This window comes from Pseudorasbora parva, chromosome 22, assembly GCF_024679245.1.
Source record: "Pseudorasbora parva isolate DD20220531a chromosome 22, ASM2467924v1, whole genome shotgun sequence".
Taxonomy (NCBI): Eukaryota; Metazoa; Chordata; class Actinopteri; order Cypriniformes; family Gobionidae; genus Pseudorasbora; species Pseudorasbora parva.
In genome coordinates, this window is record NC_090193.1 from 31198279 (window position 1) to 31217435 (window position 19157).

Genomic DNA, 19157 nt, shown 5'->3' on the forward strand with positions numbered 1-19157 from the left:
CATAATTTTTTTTACAGTGTAGGATGGCTTGAGGGTGATTCAATTATGGAAAACTTTTCATTTTTGGGTGATCTAACCCTTTAAGTAAATGACATTTTGTCATCCAATCTAAGAAAAATATGCACAAGTAAGGACAAATAAATTCTTAAAAAACTAAAACTAAAAAACACACACAAAAAGAACACCAAAAAAACACTTAATAGACAGTAATATTATCAACTTTACACTGTCAGAAAAAAAGGTACAGCACTGTCACTGGGGCAGTATCCTAAGTCAGTGGTTTTCAAACTTTATGATGCCAGGGGCCCCCAAATATGATGAACCTTTTATGAGGGGCCCCCTTCCTAAAATCTATCTATATACTTATTATGTATAAACTGTTAGATAAATAGTAAGTGTAATACATATTGTTTTCAATCTTAAATTGGCTGTACTTAATGTTGAATGTATAAACCTGAAGAAGAACATTTTCAATTAAAAATGGTTTATATAAGCAACTTTCACGATAATTGTATGTTAACAGCTCACATACTGCTTTAAGAACACTGCCTTACAACCCCAGTGAGCAAGACAAAGGAGACTATGGTGATGAATACTCACAAGAAAGATACAAAGCAAGCATATACAATTCTGGAAAGAATGTACGGCAAGAAAGGAGAGAAAAATGAAGAACTGAAACAGTTAGAACATTCGGTAGACTTGGTCTTTTTATTCTCTGAAATTTTCTAGGAACTCTGGTCTAAGGTACAAAGGGAAAAAGTGCTTTTAAAGTACTCATATGTACCATTTAGGGGTAAGTAAACTACAAAGATGCACCTGTTACTTTTGTACCTGGCATCGCTTTACCTTTTTGTTCTGAGAGTGTATACTGACAATATCAGATGACAACAAAAGGTGAACATAACTGAGATGGATGGTAACGCTATTGTCTTCTGTAGAGCTTATATAATCAGATCAGTTTAGTCAAAGCACTGTTTGTAATGACTTGAGCTGAATAATGACACCATTGTCTTGTTAGAGCTCTTCTACAGCTTGTTTTCCCCCCTTATATTTTATGAAGTTTGCAATTTTCTGTTTATTACTTTGAAGCTGCTTTTAAACCATTTGAAATAAAGGTGACATGACTTGACCCGCAAAGAACGTTGAATTACGCATTGCGCTGTGTTGTGTTTTAAAGGAAAACTATTCATAATACATAACGAATAACTACATGGCATAAAATTACTGGTACATTTTCCCTATTCCTATACACAGATTATTTTTTCTTACAGTGTTATGCACATATATCTCCATTGGAAAGCCTGAGGTAGCGTTCAGTATGCTAAATGTTTAGATAGGCATCTTAATAGCATGAATATTACTTTGATGGCCCCTGAAAACCGCATTCAGAAGTGAACGAACATGGTTTTTTAGTGCGTTTGAGAGAGCAACAGATCTCCAGCTTTCTTCTGCTATTGAGCAATGCAGTCCGAGACCTGCTTCCATTGTTTAAGTCGCGCGAGTCATTGCTTAGCCCCTAGTAATTGCATCGCTGGCGATCTGTAATCGTTATGAGGGAAAAGCCGCTCTTTCCCACGGGACTCGGCAGGTCAGCTGCTTTCACACTCACGCAGTCACAGGCTATATATCTGCTACACGGCCAAGCTGGTGCTCGCGTGCCTGCGAGACGTTTATTTTAAGCCATATCTCTTGCCCACACGTTTCTGAAAAACATGGCTCATGAAAACAGATGACCAGGTGCGATGTATGCTCTGATCAAAATCTCATTTTCTCAAAGTTCATTTACAAGTGTGAAAAAATACAGAAAAGAAAGTGATTAAATATTCAGGGATTTTGACTGATGAATCACCGCACCACAGCTGAGAGGTAACAAAAAACGAACAAAATAAATCAGAAGGGATTTGCTGACCCCTCAATTTGTCTACGTTGTTAGCTGCATTTTTCTCTCGACTGCAAATCAATTACATTATTGTGACATGTCTGTTGTTGTCGGAATTGATAGAGAACAAATTCGAGAGCTTATGTGGCTAAATCAGATGCGCGTTGACAGCTCCACCTCAAAAAAAAAAAAGAAGAAAAAGAGAGATACGGAACTTGTCAAACATGAAATATACACTGACGTCTAAACCCGTAAGATTTATGTGATATTAATGCATATTTCAGTCACTTTAAAGTGAGACAATGACAGTGATTACTCTTACTGACAGTCGACTCACGAAAGCATTGATGACAGAGCTGAGTCTATTCCTGTGAAACTCAAAAAAAGCCCTTCTTCCAGAATTTCTGCAATATAAACTTCAGTAAGATAAATTTTGGAGATTATGGAGTTGTGAGTGAGAAATTCATACAGAACTGATTTACGGAAATGAAAGGATCCATGCATATTTACTGTGATTTCACCAAGATGGATGTGCATCAAGTTCTAATTGTAAAGTCAACTAAAATATTATCTGATATCAATATATTGATATACTGAAACTATATATATATATATATATATATATATATATATATATATATATATATATATATATATATATATATATATATATATATATATATATATATATATATATAGTTTTGGCTAATTGAAATAAAGCTATTATACAGTAGTGGCCAAAAGTGATGTCTAGAGGGGATATTTGTATTTAATGACACTACAAATACAATTCAACCATCAAAAAAATAAAAATAATATAAAAATATAAAGGCAAAATGAGCTAAATATTTTAAATGTGACGGAAGAACAAAGCTTCAGGCATAATATGCTTAGAAAATGTAACAAATTTTTAATAATATTTTAAAGGGTGAAGATGTAAATCTTCCTGGGTAGGACATTACTTTTGACCACTAAATCACACTCACACTCACACTCACACACACACACACACACACACACACCCACACACACACACACACACACACACCCACACACATACACACACACACACACACACACACACACACACACACACACACACACACACACACACACACACACACACACACACACACACTTAAATATTAGAGATTAGAGAATATTAGAGAGAACCAGAAAAAAAACTATTGAAAATGACAACAAAAACAACAAAAAATAAACAAAAGTCAAAATAAAAAAATATAAGTTCAAATATGTTAAATATGATTAAATACTATAATATTATATATTAATACTAAAAGGACAAAAATGTCATAAATGTATGTTAAGGCAACAATTTTAAGGCAACACTGTAACTTTTTTAAAAGAATTTTGTACAGTGTGTGTGTATATATATATATATATATATATATATATATATATATATATATATATATATATATATATATATATATATATATATATATATACACACTGTACAAAATTCTTTAGAAAAAAGTTACAGTGTTGCCTTAAAATTGAGTTCATTGAAATTAAAATTTTGAGTTAATACCATGACATTTTTTTGAGATTCAACAAGCTTTATTAAAATATTATTAAATCATTCCAACATCAAAATCTTATATCCTATTTGGCAAAATCATGGCCAAAATAATTGCTTTACAAGAAAAACCTTTCTGAGAAAATTGCTTCAGTTTGTTTTCTTATTATATTTTAATTAATCAATACTAGTGAGTCGAGGTGAATGCCAAAATGTCCCCACAAAGATTGGGGGTAGCCATTTTTTGGTGCCCATACAGTTTATAAATCAAGAAAATAAATTATCAGACCGTGTTTTTTTTTTTTGTTTGTTTTTTTTGGAAAACAGCTTTTTTCATTTTTCAGATGTGGGTAGGTTTAGGTGTAGGGCATAGAATATAGTTTGTACAAATCATTATGTCTATATATATATATATATATATATATATATATATATATATATATATATATATATATATATATATATATATATATATATATATATATATATATATATATGAATAGCCCTGGAGAAATGCAGAGCCCTTTCAAACACAGCATCATCGTCTAAACACATCTGCATTATATGGGCAGAATCACAGGAAATAACCTTTTTTGGTGAAAATAAAAACACACAAAAAAAACATTCAAAACTGTCAATATGGATTCCAATAATGCCTGAGTGCCAGGAAGAGGAGGTTACCAAGGCAACAAGTGGGAAAAGGGCATCAGTTAGAATGTCATTAATTAACTGATTTTGCTCTTTTGAAGTGGATGTGTTTATGGATCACGAAAATGAATATGCACACAAAAATATATCAGTCCCTTTTGGTATATTTTCAGAGAGCTACTCGTTTCTTGATTTATTTCCTACCTGACGAGATATCATCTCAGCTCCTTTATCACACACCAGACGAACTCGCCAGTTATTAAATGGCGTGCCCGTTTTTCTCTGCTTTCCGTTGAAGCGTTTGATGTGAAAAAAAGTTTTAAAAAAAAGGTGCGAGATACTGCGTTGGTCTTAAAGGCAACATGATGTTAAATTTGAAATAAACGTCCTTGATCTTAATGTGCACGAATCATCCGTGCGTATGCTGAAGGAAAATGTAATAACCCTCCCGGCTTTTGAAACGTCTTTTCTGCTAATGCGAACACAACCTGCGTTGGCAGGGGAAAATAATGTAAATTAATAATATCATGCTTAATGAGTCTGATTCAACCAGATCCCGATGGATAACATTATGCCCACTGAATATTTTCACTCACATTAAAACACAAGACGCACCAGGTTTGATGTCAATGAGACGCGTGAGATGCGACGCCATTATTGACATCAAATTCCACAGGATGCATCTTGCATTGGAAAATGAGATGCGTCGAAGGGTGACATTTTCAGTGAATATCATCTTTTACAATGATTTGATAGTTGGGTGAACTATTCCTTTGTGAATGCTGCTTCGTGAGGTCCTCAAACACACACTCGTCCGAGCACCTGTTGCGTTAACGAATGAATCGTGTATTGATGAACGAATCATGTTGCTGGCAGAGAAGTTAAACAAGGCTTGTAATCAGGATCTTAATCAATATGTCTGATCAGACCTTCCGCCTGCGTGTTGTTCTGACGCATTTTGGAGTCTTGCCGGAGCGTCTGTTGTTTCCCAGAGCTCTGCCTCCACCTGACTATTGGATTGCGGCGGCCACAGAGAATCAATCAGCCGTCACTCTCAGGTAGTCTCGAAAATATAATGCGTGTGTGACCAAGCATCACGGCGCTTTGTTCCAATAGATAAAGTGGGTAAAAGAGATCTTGATTACAATGCCAAAAAAAAAAGAGTGGGAAATGGGTGACTGGGTTCGTGTCTGGAGCGTTTTCATTCATCTTAATGGCAGGTGCTTGGCTTGCTAACGTTTTTATTTTGAACCTGTATCATGTGACCGATCACTCTGGAGCCTCGCAAAAATAGGTGTGTGACATCAAAGTACATACACCAATCGGTCGGTGCAAGTCAAACACACCTAGTGACATCACGATGGTGTTGATTGGCTAAAAGGACCACCATCCTTCATTATTGATTATGTGCTGTGACGTCAACTACAGAACAAAAGGGAAAAAATAGAAACACATTTCCCACTTTTGAGAGTCAAGCATACACTATATATATATATATATATATATATATATATATATATATATATATATATATATATATATATATATATAGTGTATGCTCAAAATTTTCAAAACTCACAATTTTAAGGCAACACTGTAACTTTTTTAAAAGAATTTTGTACAGTGTGTGTGTATATATATATATATATATATATATATATATATATATATATATATATATATATATATATATATATATATATATATATATATATATATATATATATATTTATATACACACTGTACAAAATTCTTTAGAAAAAAGTTACAGTGTTGCCTTAAAATTTTGAGTTCATTGAAATTAAAATTTTGAGTTAATACCATGACATTTTTTTGAGATTCAACAAGCTTTATTAAAATATTATTAAAAGATTTTGTAAGCATATTGGGAAATTGTGTGTTTTATTTCTGATGACGCAGAGAAACATGCCAAATTGTGTTATATTCATTATTTATCAAATGTTTTATGTGGTTCAGATACAATAATATTTTGAGTTTCTATTTATTTATCAAATTTCCTTCATTGTATCAACTCAAATTTTTAATTTCAATAAACTCAAAATTTTAAGGCAACCAGGTTATTTAATTTTTAAGTTAAACCAACAAAAACCAATATTTTTTTACAGTGTATATATATATATATATATATATATATATATATATATATATATATATATATATATATATATATATATATATATATATATATATATATATATATATATATATATATATATATATAAACAGTCACTTCTTTTAAGCTGTGATGGGTTGAACTTTATATATAATAAAGTCTTTTGACTCTTTAACCACCAGGGTTTTTGAAAATTTTCACAAAAATTAATATTTTGTTTTATGAATATCTGAACGTACAATATATCAAAAAAAGAGCTGACGCTCTTCTTTTAAACCAAAAAAAAAGTATTCCTTTTTTATCAACACTTGAATGTGTGTAAGTTTCATAAAAAAAGCAACATTTTGAACAAAAAACTGAGAAAGTCCCTATTTTGTGAAAGACTGTTTCCAGATCAGATTCAGAGCGATGATCAAACTCAGATGGACGAGATCGAGTCAATCAAGCCCTGTCCACATTTCATTCAGTAGCATTAGATTTAAATTAGTTTTGATTTATATGATGTTTAATATTGATGATCACGTTATTTTACATATGAACCTACTTACAGTGAAAACACAGAAACCTGGAAAATGTTCTTTTTTGGCCAGGAAGCGTTTTCTCACAAATGGTGTTTGGCCGTGAAAGTGTTAAAAAGGCATCTGAAATCAGAAATCTGTGCAATGAAGTGTTGTCAAAAATATTGATGTTGCGATATTGATGCTAAAATACCACTTCCAATACTCACTTTCCATAGACTAGATACACAATACCAGCTCTCTCATCTTTTGGTGAGTTGACCCCGCACCCGCCTCATCCCACTCACTTGTTTAATTTGCTCAGGATGAATATCGTTAGTGTTACAGGGCTTGACTTTCACTGTGGGATTGCACGTGTTGCGCATAAACTGCCTTGTAGCACGGGCTCAAACTAAATTGAGTTCTTTTTTGTTGCTTATATATTGCACTTAAACAGTCAAATACACACAAAATATTGACAAAATGCCGGTCTGGGCAATAATTCCCATAAACACAGTCAGTTATGTTTAAGTATAAGAGTAAAATGGCGTCAGGTTTTAAAGTGACAGCATCCAATCTATGGCAGTTTTCCTCAATGGTATCGATGTCAAAAGTACTGAGTGGCTGGTAACTTTGAAAAACCACTAGCCGCAGTGGGTTCTCAGCTAATGTCAAGCCCTATACTGTAGTGAAAAACAAACAAACTATTAAATATTAGCATTATACGTTCCTTTTGCCACCATAATGGAATAGTTATGGCAGGGGTTAACTGGACCAGGGTTATTATCGTTAACTAAAATTAAACTAAAACCATAAAAAAATTACTTTTATAAAATACAATACACAACATTGCACATTTTTTAATTTCTCTTTGGTTAAAATAATATAAACCAGAACTGAAATAAAAAATTATAAAAAATATATGCACATATAATAATAATAATAATAATAATAATAATAATAATAATAATAATAATAATAATAATAATAATAATAATAATAATAATGACAAAGCCCATACAAATACTAAAACTTGAACTAAAATGAAAATATAAAAATAAAATCTCATTTAAAATAGTAGAAACTAACACTAGATCAAAATAACCCTGAACCCCATGGTTCAATTACCACAACAATTTATTTTTCTATTTCAGTTTCACCATCTTTCTCTCCCATTTTGTTCCTTCAGACGAATAATCTGAAGCATTACAGTGGAAAAGAAGTGAGACAATTTGATTATCGCGCTCCAATCAAACACAATTAAGGGAGGTCATCTAGAACATTTACACAGCAATCTAATGGGACCTTTTCATGCACGCACACGCACACATTATCGCAGGTACACATCTCTGCACTTGCGTATAATGGCCCGGTGTTCGTAACTCGTATACGTGCGTATCGGACCGTGTGATGGCCGCTGATGAACACATTCCAGGATTAGCCCTGGCTGCAGGCAAAACTTTACATCAATTAATCACCAATTAATACGAAAAATACTTTTCTGCTTAATTAATACACAGCTCCCAATTTAGAGAGCCTAATTAATCAATTTCACGACTGCACACGTGTCGGGCGACAAAAAGAATGGAGGGGGGGAGGGGGGGGGGGGGGGGGGAGGAGTGAAAGAATACATAGCACACACCAATACTGAGTGAAATAGTTAGTCGACATGCATTCCCGGATTGCCTTATCTGCAAAGGATACTCAAATTTGGGCCAAAACAACATCTCAAATTGCGACCCTGCTACTCAGCATTCCCACTGGGAACATGATGCCCGAAAACACTGTCTTAGCATAGGCAGCTCACGAAGTTTTAGAACAGGGCTTGTGTTTGTTCTAAGAACAACTTGGTTCTGATCCAATTAAGAGCAGAGAGAACGAGAGAGTGAAAGGAACATGGCAGATAAAACTAACTCATCTCTACAGGGATCAAAACATGACACTAGATCCATGTGGGACTGTGGTTCTATTCATAATGCGTATGTCTTCACAGTTATGATTCCTATGAATGTGTTTGCGCTAGAGGGTGAGCTTAATTAGAGTAGATGGAGAGAGAGAGAGAGAGAGAGAGAGAGAGAGAGAGAGAGAGAGAGAGAGAGAGAGAGAGAGAGAGAGAGAAATTGTCTTCTACTACCCTCTGTTGTTTGTGTCTGTGTGAACAGGGTCTGGTCTCTCTCTGCTCGAATGAATTATGACTTAATACACAGCCCAGGGAAAAATCGCAAACACACACACATACATACACACACACTTACACGGGCATTAGACTCTCACAACCCGGAAAACTCGCTAGGGAGCATGTCTGTAAGGAAGTGAAAACATACATGTGTATACATAATAAGAAAGACTGTCCAGCGATTAAGATCTTGTTCTGTTGTTTTTTTTTTTTTTTATTCGTATATCTGTATTTAATTTTGCACTTATGAATACACAATTGGCCATCAGCAATAACAGTTGTTGGTGCTGCAGCTAGTTAATATTCTAAGCATGGATGTGTAGAAACACATCTAGAGATTGAACTCACGACGTACCCAAGGGGGTACTTAAAGTCAACATGAAATAGCATTTTACTTCCGTAATGTGACGTATTTTATATTTAATGAGAAAAAAACAACGTGTAGGACTGGAGTTTTTTCAATCAGGAATTGACTGAAGAGTAGGCATATAATGAAGGCAAACTGAATGTTTGACGATATGATCCGAGAAGGAAAGTGATTTTTTCTCCCCCAAACCAGTGCAAACCTCTCACCCCGCAGACAAATCTAAATATCCCATTGGTCATCAATCACTGATCGCTGATTGAAACAAATACCAACCCATTGGTAGCACATTCTTATAGATAGCATTAATGTTTGTTGCGATTGAATCCATTCATGATTTTTCAGAACTGGGAGAAAAAATTCTCACATGGGGGGTTGCGGGGGTATTGCACGGAGCAATGAAGTAATAATGATTTTGATTAAAGACTATGAGCACTATTTTAACGTTCTGAGCACATGGTCTGAAGCGCATGGCGCAGGTGCGCTTAGGGTGTGTCCTAATCCAGTTTTATAGTTTAAAGGAAGTGTATGTAAGATTGTGACCAAAACTGGTACTGCAATCACTTTCAAATGACTGTAGAGCGGTGTATCCCCTCTCACCCTCCCCCCTGACTCGACGTTGCCAGATAGGCTGCAGGATCAGCAGGAACGTTTGTAGCTGCAGCTGTGGTAACTAGAGCAGAGCTGGCAACCCAGATGCCTTAACACTACTGACTTCTTGATTGGTCGATAGGTGGAGGGCGGAGCTTCAGGCCAAAACACAACATGACAACATCAACATCAGTTGAGAGCTGCAACAACAACTTTTAAATGACAATATCCTGGCCGGACTACTGTTGTCAGTGATATAAGTATTTGAAATGAACATGATTTCTTAATGTCTAGTGACATATCATGGGCATTTTATTGGAAATTGGGATTAATTGGAAAACATTTCTTACATACAGTTCCTTTAACAACATAAAAAATGCCCACTGCGCCAAGCGTATGATCCAAAAATGTTATACCTCTCTTAATGAGTCTCTAGTCTCTAATGAGTATGGTGTGTTTTGGGCATAACATTTAATAAACTAATCAGAGTCTCATCTCCCATTCCCCTTTAAAGCCAGTTGCGCTTGCGCCATACCGGATCCGATATTTATGGTGGAATTTGCGAGCGGAAAGACTGCATGCTTCTCCAGAGAGGAATCCTTTTATTGTTAATATTTAAAAACGTTTGTGTGATGCTTCTCGTCCCTGTGTGTGTAATAAGCAGAGTGTTTTGCACCCGCCTATAGGTGCATATTACTAACATGCCCTTTAAATAACACAAAAATACTGCGCTATTGACTTCTTTGTTAATTAAACAACGTTGCGCTGGACGGGAAATGGATACTTGCATCCAGCTGAATCTAGCAAAAAACACTTGCATCACGACTGGCATATGAAGACTATAAATGGTGGTTGATTGTGTTGTATTGTATTGTATCTGAATTATTACTTTTTATTCATATTCAGAATCGTTTGTAATCATTGTATGCTTGAATACTGAGTGTAGGAAGAGAACTGTGGACTGTAAGACCAAGGCATGAGTGTAATCGAAGTTTTAATGCATATTTGTACTCAGTGTTTAGTTATGCATTCCATGCTCATGTAGACTTAACGGTTTGTTATACATCCCATGCATATGTAGACTTAATGGGTTGTTATACATCCCATGCTAATGTGAACTTAATGTTTTTTTTTATATATTACATGTATATGTTTTTATACAGTATATTCCATTTTAATGGACATCACATGTTTGTCTGGTAATGCAGTTTTACAGCATATAAAACCCCAACATTTTAGACCAAAGATCAGAGAAAGCTGAAACGAAAACCATCTCCCAGAAAATTGTCTCTCTCTCTTATGCTGACATATAAAATAATAAAAAAAGAAAATCTCTTGGCAAAATAACTGGTGTCCAGTCCTGTCAATTAAACCACGGGGACAAAGCTTACATTTTAAGTCGACAGCATAGCATTGCGCCGAGAGTATGATAGGGCCCAATGAAGCCAAAGAATGGATGGATGGATCCATGGATGGAAAGGGAAAATACAAATTCTGTCATCATTTACCCTCAAATTATTTCAAACCTGTATACATTTCTTTGTTATGCTGAAGACAAATGAAGATATTTTGAAGAATGTTTGTAACCAAACAGTTGTGGGCCACCAGTCAGGTTAGTTAATGGAAATCAATGGTTTGTAACCAAACAGGTAAACTGTTTAGTTACAAACATTCTTTAAAATATCTTTCTTTGTGTTCAACAGAACAGAGAAATGTATACAGGTTTGGAACAACATGAGGGTGAGTTAGGCAGAATTTGTATTTTTGGTGAACTATCCTTTTAATAGTAACATACATGTCAAAAATCATAAATAAAAAGACACTGGGCAGAGGTTGATTTGTGCAGGAGATAGTTTGTTACTCTAATCACCCACACTTCTATCTGTTCTTCACACCGTCAAATACAATTGCAGTATGAACTGTCAAAACTTGTTAAAGACAAACAAGCTCAGGTGTCTCATTAAAGAAAGAGGAAGCTACTTGGTAAGTCTGTTTTCCATTTCCTAAATAATGCATCAAACCCAAGCGGCTCCTCGTGTGTGCACACGCGCAGACACATGCACACACACACACACACACACACACACACACAGATATCCACCGACCATACCCTGCTGCCATAAACAGCTATAATACTCCCCTGTTAAAGACACCACTACAACACGCTGCATTTGCAGTGAAACATACCCTTTACTCCACACCAATGTTGTTATAGCCATACACTACTGTAAAATATCCATTTCAAAGGCTTTTAGCACAGATTTAGAAGCTGGTGGTAGTGGAGACGGTCTAATGTTGGATGTGATAATGCTTACAAGAGGACACAGGGGATCTCTGGGCTAGCCTGGGCTTTCTCTAGACTGTCATGTGTCATCTGTGTGTAAGAGAGAGAGACAGTTTAAAGCGTGCCTGTCTGAGGGAAGATACACCCAGCCCTCTGGAGTGATATTGGCAAAACAGACAGCCGTTCCCAGTTAACTGTCTTGTAGCTTAATTATTGATCTCAATACTCAATCAAACAGAATAGAGTGAGAGAGTGAAGTGAGTTTGGCCATCAAATGTGACCCGTTTGAGATGTATTAGGCAACTAATTAGAGTGGACAACAACAAAAAAGTGTGACCACTTTTATATAAGAGTTCATTAAACACAAATAAATATTGAGGAAGGTGCATTTTAGACACTACATTTTCCAGGTAATTCCTGTCAATGGAAATTTTTGGAATCAAAGTCAAACAAAAACTGTTTGTCATCTTTGAGCAAAGCACAAGTGTTTTGTTTTTGAATGAATCAATGTTTTTCTTTGAGCGAAACAATTCAGTTTGAGGAAATGATTCACTAGGCAATCAGCCTTTTCATTTCTGAACGAATCAGTGTTTTTGAGTGATTTTTTTTTTTTTTTTTTTTTTTGAGTAACAATTCACTCAAGTCTTTTCCTTCATTCCTGAATGAATCAGTGTTTCTGAGCGAAATGATTCGGATTGAGTAAATGATTTACTAGACAGTCAATTGTTTCATTCCTAAATTAATCAATTAATAAGTTAGGGTTTTGTTTTTGTTTGTTTGTTTAATTCACCCTTCGCCACAAGTTTGATTGACAGGCAATCTGACCAATCACAGTTTTGTCCGACAAAGCAGTCAGGAGAGTTAATAGATTAACGTTGGTGGACTTGGGTCTTTGCGAACGGCCATTTTGTTAAGTGAACGATTGACTCAGTTAGACAGTCAATTTAGTCAGTAAATAGTTCACTCACTTTGACTTTTGCTTGCTGACACTAATTGCCGTAACACTGTAATGTAGAAAAGGTGGGCAACAACAACAAATAAGTATAAAACACATGCAAAAATCCATACTGACTGTCAGGTTTTCATTGTTCCTGGCTTAGGTTATTATAAAGCTTGTTGGACATGCCACTATTGTAGCCTCGACTCTTGACTTTGTGTGTGTAAGTGAGTCACACTGTTAAACTAGCTAATTTCAGCCATTCTCCAACCATTCCCATGCACCATTAAATGACAACATTCTCAAAATATGAAACATATGGGCCTCTTTAATTGGCCAATTTCTCTTGCCAGTGCATTCAGTCTATTCCTGAATCCAAATGAAAACACACACACATACACACACAAGCCAAATCAAGGCAGACAGGCTTGGCGTACCCGTCCGCTGCCTCGGCTCAGATAGCGGTAGATTCCCCTCTGTTCTATTGATTAATTGTGCCATTATATTTGATGTATTGCTTTCTGTGGCCCATTTATTCTCTTTCTTTCTCTCATGTTGTTTTTTTTTTTTTTTTCTCCCTCAGATTGTCATTTGAGGAATACGGCCTCAGTGTAATAGCCTTCAACATGGCCCAACAGACCTGGGTATAGATGAATAAAACCATCCTTACATGCTTCTTTCGTGAACAAGTGCAATGGAAAGGGAGTATGGGACTGCTTTCTTATCTGAAGTTATTGTTCTAACATGTCGCAAGTAATTTGTCCTACCAAGAGAGACCCGGAATAATTATTCATATTTAATCAGGTTGAGAATGTGACATGGCCTGCTGCATGATAAGTCCTTTTCCATGTTCCATTATCAAAATTTTAAGGAAGCGCCTCCCAGCGCCTAACCAGCACTCGCTAAATGGAACGGCTAGAGTGGTTTGGCTTATAAAATCATAATGGGCCTGCCTGCTTTGATAAACTGAGAACGTGGCTGGAATACAAGAGAGAGAGAGAGAGAGTGAGAGAGCGAAGGGGGTGAGGGAGAAAATGAAAGATGGAGGAAAGAGGACAAGGAAAATAGGGAGTCTAAAGGACGGAAGATACGGCAAAAGAGAGCGAAAGAGTGGGAGCGAGAGATGAGCTGTTACGAAAATGAGAGCGAGACATCATGAAGATTCGACTGCGGTGAGGTCAGCAAACTAATAACCGATTGAGACCTCTGACTGAAATCGTTCATTTCGAGGAAGGGACATGAAGAGAAAAAACAGCAAAGTGGAAGTTAAAACTTCCCACAAATAAGAATATATTTGTGAATGTGAATATTGTGATATTGGGTATATATATATATATATATATATATATATATATATATATATATATATATATATATATATATATATATATATATATATATATATATATATATATATATATATATATATGCATTATAAATAATAAATTAATATTAAATTGTTATGGCTAATATCATTTCAGCAAAGATTTGAACGGTCATGAATCAGCGTATTGATTCATGTTCCGAATCATGAATCAATACGTTGATTCATAACCGTTTGTATCTTTATTTGAGGATTGAAAACAAACCCGGAAGAGAAGACAATGCTGAATAAAGTCGTAGTTTTTGTTATTTTTGGACCATAATGTATTCTCGATTCTTCAAGAGATTCTTATTAACCAACTGATGTCACATATGGACTACTCTGATGATGTTTTTATTCCCTTTCTGGACATGGACAGTATAGTGTGCATTCATTTAGATACGCTGTCAGACTAAATATAAAACATCTTAAACTGTGTTCCGAAGATGTCTTACGGATGTGGAACGACATTAAGATGAGTCATTAATGACATCAATTTCATTTTTGGGCGAACAAACCCTTTAAAATTATGATTTACTGTATTAAGTATGATATTATGGGTTAGGAATCAAGAAGACCTACCAAGTGGAATATGCCCAATTTTATCTAATCTCTAATAGTTCCTAAAAAAACATTGGCCTTAGTGGACTGTGCCAGATAAAGACTGGCTGAAAATAAGAGAAAAACACCAAACACACATGGAACAAAAGGAACGTCTAATAGCAATGAGAAAGCGCATAAGAAGAGAGACAGACTCGGAAGAATCCTAAATGAAGTTCCTGATGTTGAAGGACTCACCCTGCTCAAGTGGTTGAGGCTTGAGGCCAGTGGCCTTCATCTTGAGCGCTTCCTTAGCGGACATGTCACAGCAGGAGCCTTTATTAGTGTCCTGATCACTGTCCGCTTGGTCGCTGTCCCCGTGCCCGCTGTCTCTGAGACTGGCTCGCTCTGGGTCTTTGAACGTGGAGCTGCTGCAAAGCGAAAAAACAAGATGAAAATGATCAAACGGGCATGGGTTTTTAGTTCTAATCTGAAGAACATTCATGTGCAGAGGAGTTCAAGACAAATAAAGCCGAGGAAAGTGTTAAATAGGCCTTACCTTTGAACAAACTGCTGCCTGTTACCCATGTAATTGGGCTCAGCAGGAAAATTGTCTGTCTGTGAAGGAAAAAGGAAAAGAGTTTATGTCTTGCGCGACACTGAAATGCGTCCTGGTGTGCAACAGAATCTCCTGGTGAAAGAGATTGATTAATTATTCATAAAAGGGGGGTGGGAGAGAAGGCGAAAAGGAGGATGGGGGGGGGGTAATCCTTAGATTTGTGCATTTTAATTAGTCAAGGAAACATGCTAATTAAACATCCAAAACACTCAATTGCACATTTGTGAACTTAATGACCTGTTAGATACAAATAAGAGTGGAGGAGCAAGGCAGAAAATGTAATGAAGAGGAGGGAGTGCGTTGGTATGAGAAAATGAGAAGACGGGTTGTTAAAGGCTCTGCACACTCACCCACACATGCACAACCTTCTCTATCCATCTGGGAACTTCCATTCACAACTACTGCTCTTAATAGAAGCTAACTGTATTTACTTTCTAGATCGACTCTAAGAATAAAATGAAGAAATAAAGAGGATTACAGTAATGTGCTTTGATCTGCCATCATCTTAATGCTCATTAATGTCTTGCGGAGAGATTATTCTATTGCATTATGTTTTATTTTAGATCTCCTGTGTGTACTAATGTTTTGATAATACTTCATGGGGGGAAAAAAGTCATGTCAATATATATTTTTTCTTTGTCTGAATCTCACAAAAACATAAACAAAAAATACTAAATTATATATAATTGTAGCTTGTGTGTTTGATCCAGCATTCACTCCCCACATGCATCAATGAGCCTTGGCCACCTATGAACCTGTCGCCTGTTCACCGCTGTTCCTTCTTTGGAGCACTTTTGATAGATACTGACCACTGTTACAGCAGGAACAACCCACAAGACCTGAAGTTTTGAAGATGTTCTGACCCAGTCATCTAGCCATCACAATTTGGCTCTTGTCAAACTCCCTCAAATCCTTACGCTTGCCTGTTTTCTTTTTTTTTTTTTTTTTTGCTTCTAACACATCAACTTTGAGGAATCTCACAAAAAAACATGACAGAAACATTTATTAAAGGGTTAGTTCACCCAAAAATGAAACTTCTGTCATTCATTACTCACCCTCATTTCGCTCGACATACATAAGACGTTTGCTCATCTTCAGAACACAAATGAAGATATTTTTGTTGACATCCGATGACTCAGACAGGCCTTCATTGACAGCAATGTCATTTTCTCTCTCAAGACCCATAAAAAAGACTTTCTTGAGACTAAGGACGTCAATAAAAAGCCTATCTCATCACAGTGGTTGTACAATCATTTTATGAAGTGACAAGAATAGTTTTTGTGCACAAAAAAAACCCCTAAATAACGACTTAAATATATAGTGATGGCCGATTTCAAAACAAAGCTTCCTGAAGTTTTTCAGTAGCCTGACAAGCCAGACCCACATCAAGATGTTTGGTCTGGAAACTCACCATTGACAGGGCTCAATCTGAGGGGCGGGATAAACGGTTGTCTTTCAAACTCCCTCTGCACACGATAGGATAGTGCTACCACCAACCAGAGCAACGAAGGTGAAACGGAGCTCGTTGATAGATTAAACATTCGCTGTATCCGTACGGCAAAACTCAGAATACATCTTCCCTTTTTAAGAATGACTTCAATGCCGTTCTTTGTTCTTTTCTCAGAGAAAAGCTTAACTCCAAGTCTTCCAGAGTCGCAGTCAAAGCTGATTCGAAAGACCGCCGTTCCACAGTTTCTGTGTTTACTAGAAGCACGCAAGCGCAACTCGGCCGTCATCATTATGGCCCCGCCCACCGACTCTATACAAGATGTGATTGGCCCGGCAAAAGTTAGGCGAATACAGCTCAGAAGGGTATTGAGAGTTGCTAGATGACACTCACGGGCAGATTAGATTTGCTGCCGCTAGGGTGCGTCTAGATTTCTAGGCTAGCTTTTCAGCATATCGAATCATGATTCGGATCGCGTGGCAAACTGCCAAACGGCTGAAATCACGTGACATTGGTGAGCCGAATCATGAATCAAAACGCTGATTCATAACGGTTCAAAGCTTTGTTTTGAAATCGGCCCATCAAAAATATAACCATAAAAGTCGTTATTTAGGTTTTTTTTGCACACAAAAACTCTTCATTGCTTCATAAAATTATTGTAGTAGAACCATTGTAGTGAGATGGGCGTTGTATCGACGTCTTTAGTACCTTTTATGGGTCTTGAGAGAGGAAATGACATTGGTGTCAATGAAGGCCTTTATGAGCCATCAGATATCAACAAAAATATGTTCAGTTGTGTTCCGAGGATGAACGGAGGTCTTACGGGTGTCGAATGACATTATGGTGAGTAAATAATGACATCATTTTCATTTTTGAGTGAACTAACCCTTAAAAAAAAAATATTACAAAAAAAAAAAAAAAAAAATATATATATATATATATATATATATATATATATATATATATATATATATATATATATATATAATTTATTATACATTATGTGCAACTATCTTGAGATTCCTGCTTAATCTTACATTTACTTCAGCTCAGAAGATTTAGCATATCTGTCATCATTATGTGAAAAAAAGAGAATGTCTCAATGCCTGCCAATCAGTTCTGCCGCACAAAGACAGAGCTGAGTAATAAGAAGTGCTTTATTGAGTAAACTTCATCAGTTTGTCATTCTTTACAGAGTTATATCAATTCCGTCTCTCTCTCTCTTTCTCTTTAAGTCTTTCTCTCTCTTCAATGGCTGACGACGCCGAAAAGCCAATAGCCCCTCTCTGATATCTCTCTGATAGGTTTCAATTACTCAACTCAATGTTACATCAATGTTGCCACTACGTGTTTGCGTACCAACTCAGAGTCAATACGGAGTGGAACGGAAGAGAATCTGGACTCAGCTGTGGTCCAGACAATATTGACACGGCTAAACTGAAACTGAGACTAATGCACTGGTTTATTTCTCCTCCCCCTTCCATGCTCACTCTCTCTCTTTTCACCATCATAAAACCTCTCAGACATCTTGATGGTACAGTAATGCAGTGCAGAAACGTTCTTTATTACTAACATACGCTTTTATGCCTGACATTACCACATGCACTCTGTGTATAAAACTGTTATCTCACCTATTGTTTCAAAGACATTTGAAAGATCCCACCAGGAAAAGATCCAGGCAAGCAGATCTAAAGAACTGCTATATAATCAAAGTGCGATAGCAATGTTTATCTTTTCAATTTACTTTTTTTTTTTTTCGTTTCTGAAACCTTACACCATAAAACAATGTCTGTTTGCTGGAGAGAGATATCATATTTTTCTTCAACGCACCGCTGGACTTCAAAAGGAGATATTTGAATGGTGCGCGATGTCACCGACGGCTGGAATGATGAAACGAGACGGTAAAGCCACAGCAGGAGGGGATTGTGGGATTGTGTGAAAGGTCACGTAGGCCTCCCTGTACCCTCGTGACCTTTATGGAGCTTTGTCTAGACTCTCTATCGCAGTGCGACGCGCTTCTTTCAACTCCGGCCGCAGATAAAAAGCGCAGATGCACGAGCCGAATCAAAGGCTAAATCAGTGATTGGAACGTTTTACAGCTAAAGTTGTAAATTCAAGGCAGTTCATTTTCGAGTTCT

At 36.2% G+C, this 19157-nt stretch overlaps 1 protein-coding gene and 1 long non-coding RNA gene across 3 annotated transcripts in view; one reads left to right on the plus strand and one right to left on the minus strand.

Moving 5' to 3' along the window:
* Nucleotides 1-14361, plus strand: part of LOC137057869 (uncharacterized) — a 69144-nt gene extending 54783 nt beyond the window's left edge. For both annotated transcript variants that reach the window (XR_010900533.1, XR_010900534.1), the window contains one exon: nucleotides 13634-14361. This is a non-coding gene — a long non-coding RNA (uncharacterized lncRNA). The remainder of the gene's footprint in view (nucleotides 1-13633) is intronic.
* Nucleotides 1-19157, minus strand: part of pcdh17 (protocadherin 17) — a 90371-nt gene that overhangs the window by 38666 nt on the left and 32548 nt on the right. Inside the window, exons 3-4 of the mRNA XM_067430964.1 lie at nucleotides 15513-15571; nucleotides 15212-15384 (exon numbers count right to left, since the gene is read on the minus strand). Of these exons, the coding sequence (XP_067287065.1) occupies nucleotides 15212-15384; nucleotides 15513-15571 (232 nt within the window). The remainder of the gene's footprint in view (nucleotides 1-15211; nucleotides 15385-15512; nucleotides 15572-19157) is intronic.